General features: G+C 36.3%; 1 protein-coding gene across 1 annotated transcript in view; it reads left to right on the top strand.

Annotated features, from left to right (window-relative positions):
• The first annotated feature begins 2576 nt into the window (after positions 1–2576).
• The window catches only part of WDR72 (WD repeat domain 72), a 90338-nt gene continuing 82680 nt past the window's right edge, over positions 2577–10234 (top strand). Inside the window, exons 1-5 of the mRNA XM_071442063.1 lie at positions 2577–2729; positions 3718–3824; positions 5529–5607; positions 8343–8517; positions 9026–9102. Of these exons, the coding sequence (XP_071298164.1) occupies positions 2577–2729; positions 3718–3824; positions 5529–5607; positions 8343–8517; positions 9026–9102 (591 nt within the window). The remainder of the gene's footprint in view (positions 2730–3717; positions 3825–5528; positions 5608–8342; positions 8518–9025; positions 9103–10234) is intronic.

The following is a 10234-nucleotide window of genomic DNA, read 5'->3' as shown; positions in this document are numbered from 1 at the left end:
CAAAAAAGTTTGCTTTAGGTACCATCAGTATCACTAAAAAATTTGGTAAAGCTAAGTATTGTCAAAATGTGTCCATGTGGATATGCTGTATTTCTAGTGAAGTCATGCTACACTAAGAAGCAAAGGTTTCATTCAAACTGCTTGTGCATCAAAATATCATAATCCAAAAAACCAAGAAGCAAGTGGAGAAAAAAGCTAAGGACTGTATTAATGCAAAAAATCATATAATTTCTGCTTTCCTTCTCTTGGGCTTCAGTCATAATGTAAAGGAAAGCATACAAAATATTCCTGTAACATTTCAGTCAAATTAATTCTCTTACAACGAGCGTTTTGTCAGTGGCAGTAGTTTTTTATTCATGTTACTCATGAGTAACTAAACAGGCTGCAGATAAATCATCTCCACATTAGCAAATTCTATCAGCTTCTTTTCTTTTTAACATCTGTTGATTTGAGTTCTCTCAAATCACTTGCTCAGCAGTAGGTCTTTGGTTAAGAATATTGAGCTTGATTCTATGCTTCCTTATAAGGAAATATAATTTATGACTCAATATTCAATGCAGTACAAACCTGAATTGTGCTTCCTTGTGTTGTTTTACACTAATTGAACACTCCCATGGTACAAGTATAAAAGACTATGTGATATGCAAGCAAATGCATTTTAAAGATGCAGGATTTGGCTCATCAAACTCTTTTGTAAGCCATCCCTTTATAAACCCTATGAAAATGGCAACCTTTATTAGCTTACCTGATAACTAAAACCATGTCATTAAAGGTTGTCCAGAACAGCTTTTATTTCAGGGCATAAATTGCAAGATAAAAGGATTTCAGTGTTCATCAGTAGCTTCATATGACTGGAGACTTAAAAAAAAAAGTTTTAGAAAAGTCAGATTGTAATGCTGGGAAAAATAAAACATCTCAGTATTTTTATATATCCACAAGGAGCTTTTATATGGAACTGAGTGGGATTTAGCCTAATGAACTCATGACCTCAATTTTTTCTTAGATTCTTCTTCCTCTGCCCTCAGCATTCTGTCAAGGTTGCGTGGCAGGACCTCAATAGTCTGCCATAGCAGTCTTTTCAGCCTTTTTTTCTCAGTAGCTGAGCCCTTTAGCTCATTTTCTTGTAAGGAAGCAAGACCATTCCTTTAGTTCTGTGTCACTTTAGGCTTTTAGTAGTAGTCATGAAGATACCTCTTGTCTTCAACTGCTGTTGTGCTGGGTTACAGTTTCCTTAAGCATAACTTAAAAGGCTGCTCCTGTGCTCCATTTCTGTCCTGTGGTCTTTTCTGAATTATCACAGGAACTGCTCTTCATGTCACTTCTCATCATTCCTGTGGTACTTCCTTTGACTCACTGGCTGTCATGGATTTTGTTCTGCCCACTTGCTGTCTCTCCTCAGAAAAGCTCAGCTTTATGGTCATGGTTTTTGACTGAGTTCTCCCAGTTGCATTACTGAATCATCTTGTTTCATTTTGAACCTCTGTCCTAAGGATGTGCAATGGGCTCTGGTGTCTCTTCTTTGTCCAGGACAAATTGGAGCACACCTTCTCTGAAAGGTGAATTTTCCTTAGTGGCTGCAAAGTGGTTGCTCTGAAATATGCCTTCAATCATATTACTGTCTGGATTAAAAGAAAGATGACATAGGTAACATACAGTATTTGAAAAGAAAAATTTAAAAATTTGTTTATTTAAGTGACCTTAGATAATGGTGAATCTGAAACAGCTTAAAATCTATCCCTTCTTGTTCACTGACACCTGACTGATTGAAGTATACAAACAATTTTGATGTTGTTCAATTTGTCAGCAGTTGTCAATCTGTCTGTCTATTGCCCAGCTGATGGGAGTCAAAACTGCTCTCAGCCAGATGGACAACCCCATTAAATCAATTTTTTTCAGTAGGGACAAATCTATTAGATAATTTTTTTGGGGCAAGGAACTCATGTCTTGAGCAACAAAGTCTTTTCATTCTCTGTTTCTCAGCTTGCAACTCTGCTGTCACCTTTGTTCTTGTCTCTAGGATGTGCCACAGAATGGTTGGGTATATAGTTAGGTATATAGCTTTGCCAACTTGGGCCTCATTTTTCTCTTCCTCCCTGACCCACCCCCACCAGTTCTCTCCTTTTGGCCACATTATCCTTCTCTTGTCTTACCCTCCTTGAAATCACAATGTCTTTATTGACACCCTGCTCTTGTGCCACCTCTGCTCCAGCAATTGGCTCCTGCTGTTGCTAATGATCAGAGCTGCTGGTTGGAGGGAACAGGGGAAGTGTTGTGTATTCCACCAGCCACATCTGGGGAGAACAACGAGAGCCCATCAGAGCTAAGCCAGGCTGTGTGGGGCAGCACACACCTCTTGCTGCTGATGATTCAGTATTCTCTTAGTACTGATCCCTGAAATTGTTAGTGTGATGTTGGCAACAGCAAGAAAATGTTTCAATGCCTTATCAGTGTCTCACAGCAATATTTTGTAGTTTCCCTTTCCAAATGTTGATTACATTCCCCCCTTTTTAGGTGATATTTTCCTTATTTAATCCTACTTAGGATCATCATGACTTGTTTGTTTTTAGGTGCTGACCATGAAGGCATCAGTACCAGCTGTGGCTGTGTGGGGGAGAACAGCTCCCTCTCACAGCATCACTGCTGTGATGATCACAGATGACCAGCAGACCATAGTTACAGGGAGCCAAGAAGGACAAATATGTCTCTGGGATCTCTCATCAGACTTACAGGTTTGTGTCCACTGTGCTGGTTTGCCAAATAGACAGGAGTTTTATCTTTTAGTATTGGCAATAGGATTATCCATACTTGTGCTTATTTAGATGAATTTTAAAAGATAGTGTGATATTTGTTATAGGAAACTCATGAAGCAGTAAGTGAAATGCCTGTATAAGCAACCTGTAATTTGCAGACTTTGGAGAATTTTTCACAGATAAGCATGCCCAGTGGTTTATAATTTGAGACTTTGTGCTCTGAGCAGTGACAGCAAGTAAATATATACAATTATCATGATTTGTGTCTTGTGAAGGTTTTCTTTCTTTTGTAAATCAATTGCTAAGCATGACCTGTCATTTAAAGAAAAATATTTATAAAACCAAATCTACTAAGATGGAAGCAGCAAGATGAAACTTTTATTTTTGATGTAACCAAGATACAATTATTGCTTTATTTATTTTTCTCACAATGGATCAGAGTCAAAACACTTCCTGTTTGGTTTTTTTCTTTGTTTCTAGAACTGTGTTTATATTTTTATATTTAGTTGCCCCATTTGGACTCAAACACAGTCTGAAAGTTTGCCCTTTTATGAGGCTACCTTTTCCAATTAAGACCTTTGCATGCAGTGATGATAATGAGGTTATTTAAATGTGTGGCATGAAACATGTGCTGAAGAGCTTTGGTTTATCAGTTTCCACTTCACTGTGCCACTTCTGGTGCATGCTGTAGGCTGAAGGCCAGAGATGTCCTGCACATTGCCTGTTTTATAACATTTGATGTTCCATACATTCTTCAGATGATGAATGCAGTGAATACAAAAACTTAGCTTTTATTCAAACTCCATAAAAATTTTTCCACATCTTTCTGCATTCCAGAAACATGATGGAAGAACATAAGACTATGAAGCAGATTGACAATTATATAGATTGACAAGTTCCCTTGGTTTTAGATATCCTTAGTTTATATAGAAATTGTTCAAGATAAATCATTATATTGTTCTCCTAGATTTCATCTAAAGAAATGCTCTTTGGCCATACTGCTTCTGTAACTTGTTTGGCAAAAGCAAGAGAGTTTGAGAAACAGCCATATGTAGTAAGTGCTACTGAAAATGGGTAGGTAACTGAATATTCAATTATTCATTTCTTAAATTATGAAATGTGTGTCAAGTGTAGGTCAGATTATGCATTTGCAGAAATGTTTCAATCTACTTCCATGATATTAAAATGGTAGCAGCTACTTAGGGTAGTGACTACATTGTTAATATACAATGGTCCAAATAAGAGCTTGTCCCATGGACAACAGAAAGGTTTGGCAGATTCACATATCCACTTAGTATTCAGAAAAAAGAAATTATTCCAAGGGGTTGACTAAACCCTATTCAAAGAGAAATTAATGGGTTATTGGGGGGCATCAGCAGTTCAACAGCATTTGAGTATCATGGTGTTTTTCTCTGTTTCTTCCTGAGCTCAGACTTGAGAACTGAACCAGTAGAAGAGGCTATTTATAATGTTATATTTTGTGCTTCTAATATGCAAGTTCATAAAGGAATCTCTAATGATTCATGAGTTCTCAGTGCTGTCCTATGAGTGACAAACCTGTCCTACAGCACATACTGTGTGGTATATGTGATATTGCTCACTCCTTATTAGTACACAACAGTAAATTGAATACATCATCCAGAAGCTGAAGTTACATTCTGACATTCTGGTCTCATTTGAGCATGTTTGTAGGTATGTATGTGTCACAGTAATGTAGCTAAAGCAGTAAAGTTCTGATAGAAACAAGGAGAAAAGCATTGCTCTGAAAGGTTTCACAAACAGTATAAAGCTTTCACTTAATTTCTGACTTTGGATCTACCAGCTTTGATGCTGCTATTGCTCAGCTGAAAAACAGTAAGAAATAATGCTTTGAGTTTAACATCAAATGGGTAAGTAGGTAGGTTAAAATGCAGGTAGGTTAAAATGTAAGTCTCTAAGTAGCATTTCTTATATAATAAAATGCTGTCTCGAGTGTGTTCTTTAAGTCATGATACAGGAAATTTCTTACAATGTAATGTGAGAAATAATGAAATGAGTGCTTCAGTTCTGGAAGTAATGTTTGTTTTTTTAATAAATTCTAAACGCATCAAAGTTTAACATTCAGTTGCTGAGCTATGATAAGCTATCTCATACAGCCTCATGTACAACATTTAATTTGATTTTCTCTTGTAATCCAGTCCCACTGCGTGTTGAATAATGTGTAGATAAGGAACGTGTGCCAAAGTCTCCTCAAACAGCCTTAAGTGTGTCCAAGTGTAGCTGTAGTGTTGCACAGGTACTCAGGTGGTTGAGTGTATTGAGAGCAGATTTTGGGAACGGCCTCATGATGGCACTGTTTCTTCTTAACAAACGTTGTTCCTCTCAAGAACTGAAGTCTGATGTGGGAGAAGATGCATGATGCTTTTTGAAACGTCTGGTTTAAGTTCAGTGAAATGAATCATTTTCAGGAGGATGTAGTTCCAGTGACAGATAGTTACAGTGACATGTTGACGAGCTGTAATGGCAGCATACCTACAATTTGTTGTAGACCAGACTTGGTCTTAAAGTCAGGTTGGTTGCAAGGCAGCAGGGTGTAATTACCAAAACAAAAAGAAACAGATACTGTATGTCATCCCCTGCTAATGACAACATTTTCTTACCCAGCAATCTGTAACAAAAAGCTTTATAAATGACCAGACTACACTTAAATACAGCACTAAAGAAAAACTTGGTGGCTCAAAATTATTCCAGCCAATTGAGTGGAAATGACAGAGAATAATATGAAGTTATCTTTGGCAGGGAGATGTGTGTTTGGAATGTCACTAGTGGACAGTGCATTGAGAACGCAAAGCTTCCTTATAGGCATACAGCAATCCATGTAAGTATAGCAGCTTTTCATGGGGTCTCTGTTCATTACAAGAGTTTTGCTTTATTAACATGATCTTTTTCAGAAACAGTTTTAAATGTATAGCTTGTAACGTAGGAAAAAGACCCTGTCGTAAAATAAGTATTTTTTATCTTTTTCAGTTTTTTTCTTCTAAGAAAAGAATTGAGACTTTTACGTTCCTCTGCATTCCTTAATCAAATCAGACTGATTACTTTTAAGCTGCAAATATTTGAAATGCAGTATTGATTAACTTACTGTTTGTGCATCAGGTAGCCAAGTGAAATGGTCTTAATCTTTGCTCTTGTCTTGTTACAATTGCATGGAAGCTTCAGGTCTGATGTTGGCTTTTTCTTGACATTTTAAAAGTACAAGTAATCTGACCAAACATTGTGAGACAATCTGCTGAAAGACTTATTTTTAAGCTTTTGAATGTTTTTGGTGCTGAACCTCCTGACCTCCAAAAGAGTTCACCCTGTTTTCAAAAATACGCTTTGATTCACTGCAGAACTTCAGGACAAATCCCTTCTTTTCAGAGACTTTCAATATTGCTTCAGATAATTTGGTTTCTCTGGTTGAAACTGTATCCAGGTAAAATAAGTGTCTAGATTTTGGAGTGTGGGAGAATTTGAAATACACATGCGAGTGAGATTGAGGGCCCCAGCATCTATGGGTTTGATTCTGGGACATTGCTTATTTCTACATTAGTAGAGGAGAAGCTCAGGGTTCCTGTGTTAGTTAAAATGCTGGTTTTCTTCAGTGAGGAAGTCTAAGGTGGAACTAAGGCTCCAAATGATGGGTATCTGAGCCTTCATGTAACTCCAAAGCACAGCCAATTTGGAATCCAAGATTTTTAACCCTTCCAGAAGAAAATGTTTTTCTTGACACTGCTTTGGTTGATATGAGGAGTTCAAATACAAAATAGTTTTTCAAATAGTTGTTCATTGTAAAGGGAGGATGAAAAAGCTTGGATATATTGCCAACAAAAATTATGGAAGATGAACTTTTTTTTTACATATATGTATGTGTATAAAAACTGTATAACTTAAGAATTATTCTACACTTTTATTTGTACACATGCTTTAAGTGTTTATATTCATTAAATGGATAGTACACAAACAAAAAATACTTCTATTGCTCCTCAAATTATAATTTGACCTGCTATGTTCTAATGCTTAATTAGATTTCAATAGATGAAGTTACAGATAAATTCTGAAGGGAAGTAGGCAAATCTGGCCTAACTGACAATCTGTACATTTTTTTGTGGAGATCAGAGGGAGAATATTCATTCTTACCCTTCAAGTAGGTGTAGCAAATACTTGCAGAAAATTGGTAGTTCCTCTCTATTAGAAATGTGCTAAACCTAATTGTGGCTAATAATTATATTTGTTTAATAACTTGGGCAAGATAGAAAACAGGAACACCTAACAGGAAAGCTTAGGGAAAAGAAGGTGTTGCTGGGAGGGGAAACTACTCTTAAAATGCAGCCTTCTGATAACTGTAATAAATTGTGGTTTTCTGTTGTGGATGTTCTGTTTTGTAGTAGATTTTTTCCTTGTTGTTCCATGGGGAACGGTTGCTTGTGCTGTAGTTAATGTTTGGTTTTAATTGAACTACTAACCTATCTGCTCTAGTAGGTTCCTTTTGTTCAGTGTAGATGATTTAACTATGAATGGCAGATGTCAAGTAGTGCAAACTGAATATTTGCCATTTGAAATGAAATTCAACACCAGGGTCAACACTTAAACATTTGTGGCTCTTAACCAGTGTGGAATTTTCTCAGAGGAATTACTGACTATACAAATCCTCTATTTCAAGCCTAATTTAATGGTAACAGTAATTGTAAATTCTAACCATTTCTGCCTATGTTTATTCATATCTGTATTACTATTTATCCTATTTCCAGTTATTTTTATTACTCCAGTTAGTTTACTGAAAAAAACGAAGAATTATGATATAACCAAAACTGTACAGAAAATTGGTAAATGAGGTACAGTTTTTTGGGTTGTCTGATATTTTTGTCTGACTAGATGATTGTTCCCTTTAAGGTTAGTAATAAATGTAAATCTGCTTTGAGGTGGCTGCTTATGCATTTATGGAAATTGTTTACAATTACAGCTAGACATGCAATGCAGATGTCCTTGCACATATAGAACACCTAGCAAAAAAAAAAAATCCTCATAGTCACTCTGCACTCTGTCCCTTTGCTTTGTCTGTTGTTTTTTTCCCTTTGTGATTGCTGAGAATAGTGTTCAGAAGATTCTGAGCACTAGGGTGTTTAATGTCAGAATGAAGAATATCCTATGGAGTAGAAATCCTTCCTGGAAAGTAATCAGTAATTATGAAAAATTTAATTATGAATATTTTGCATCTGATTCTTTTCATACAACTGTTGATGACAGGAGGTTTATGAAATGTTTGGAGAGGGGTGTTTCAGAGAAACAAGTCTCAAACTCTTGAGCAATTTATAGGGAAAATTAACACCTGACTTTCTTCCAAAAATTACAAAAATCCTAATATTTAGGAGGGACAGATGCTGCTTTCAGTCTGAAGCACCTTTTACTAAGCAGTGTGCCTTTCTAGTGTTACTAGTAATGTTGGGTATGGTTTCACATATGCCTTAGATTTTTTTAGTGATGCTACAAGTGTTGATTATGACATGTTCAGTGTTAAAATCTTCATGCCATTTGTATATCTGTGTGCTGACTCTCTGCTTTCCACTTGGACAGTATTACCATTGCTCATTCAGAATGACAGGTGAAGGCTGGCTTCTTTGTTGTGGAGAATATCAAGATGTTCTTATTATTGATGCTAAAACTTTGGGTGTTCTTCACACTTTATCATCATCTCAGTCTTCTGATTGGATAAAATGTATGTGTATTGTACACTCTGCAAGAATTCAAGGTATATGTTTTACATGTATTTATGTAGATTAATTAAATTGTGATAAAATATTTATGTATCGATGGTATATTCCTGCTTCATTTAATATCAAATCGTTTCACAGAGCTGTTATATAGAAGATGTTAAGGTTTCATTGATAGCACAAGAGGTGTTTTTAAGGCTCCTAATATTGGTCCTGTTTTATTTAATATGCTTTTAGAGAAAAAACACCTTCTATAATGGCTGTAAGCAGCGCAGTTCTTGGATTTAAGTATAAATAAGTTCTGTAATATCAGAGAAATTAAAGGCAAAATACCACAGTTCTGTGCCTTCTGTTAATACATTATTCACTGCTTGCTTACATCTTTTGTATTTCTGTATATAATTTACTTTTTTGTCTAAAATTGATATTTGACCTATCAAATCAATTGATAAGCAGTATCCTGCTGAATCCTTGTTTTAGTGCTGAACAGATGGGGGCTGTTTGAACTTGGCTTCAAGTTGACTGTCTCACGTTAACTTTTCACAGAGGACTCTTTAGTTGCAGTGTCTGTAGCTGGAGTTCTCAAAGTATGGGACCTGTCTTCATCTCTGAATAGCATTCAGGTCAGTGTTAACATGAATGTTCTCAAGTAAAGGCTACATTGAAACAGAATATGAATAAATTTCCATCTTCTGGATGTGTATTAAATAGATTTTATTACTTTTGTTAGAAAATTCTGAAAACACATCTTCATAGCATTATTTAAAATTGGCCCATTGGACAGCTCTTGCCTTGACAACTGTACTGTCTTTTGGCCAGGCTTCTTGTCTTTTCATATTCCAGGATACTTAAGTTGCAATGCTTTCCTGCTCTCCTGATAATGTCTTTGAACCCCTTCACTCTGTCCTTTACACTCAAAGCTCTTCAATATTGGCCTTTGTACTCCCTCTTCACCCTTGTTACTCTCTTCAAAATGGTCCTTTAGACTTTGTTTTCCTCAGTCTGCTTTTCACAATGCTGTCTTCACTTGGAAAAGACTCTTGCTGTGTCAAGTGTCCTATTTTTCTACCTTCAAACTTGCTCTTTTTTGGGTTAATAGTCTCAGCAGCTGTCACCTTCCATGAACAAGTGCTAGAATTGGGATGCAATTTTTGTGTTCTAGTTATATTCTAAAAGCTAGATTCACAAAGGGGCTTCTACAGTGAGACAGAAATGGCAAAATATTAATAGACTTCTCTGAATGTTGGTAACTCACCCACTGCCTGGACAAACTGCAGGGTGTGGGCAGCACTACTTGTTTATAGGTCAAATCAAGCCCCTGAGGAGAGTCTGTCAAGTTTGACACCATCCTGGTGGTTTTGATTTATCTGTGGTGTTTTGGGGTGCATCTTTTCAACATTCCTAGAGCAAACCCCACTGCTGTGTTGTAAAAATTCTGAGGATTCTAACAACTGATTACAGATGTCAGAGGAACATATGGTGTGGTGCAGTCTTTTTACTGCCTGGGGGCACCTTTTGTGGAGGGACTGCTGCAGAGTTTGTCACAATCCGGCTAAATTCTAAAGAGCAGTATTTTAATAAATATTGTTGGATTTACTTGGAATTAACTGAAGCTGCAAGATGTCATAAGAAAATGGCTTTCAGTTTTATAGCCATGATTCCAAGCATCTGTAGCCCTTCTCTGAGAGGTTTTGAGACTGTTGGTATCTTAAAAAACAGAAAACATACATTTTAAGTGATTTAATCAATAATTAA

Source organism: Agelaius tricolor, unplaced genomic scaffold (assembly GCF_023055355.1).
Source record: "Agelaius tricolor isolate 1412-34295 unplaced genomic scaffold, bAgeTri1.0.p SCAF_16, whole genome shotgun sequence".
NCBI classification, from domain to species: Eukaryota; Metazoa; Chordata; class Aves; order Passeriformes; family Icteridae; genus Agelaius; species Agelaius tricolor.
Note: the sequence above shows the minus strand (reverse complement) of the source record. Positions and strands in the feature narration are given on the sequence as shown.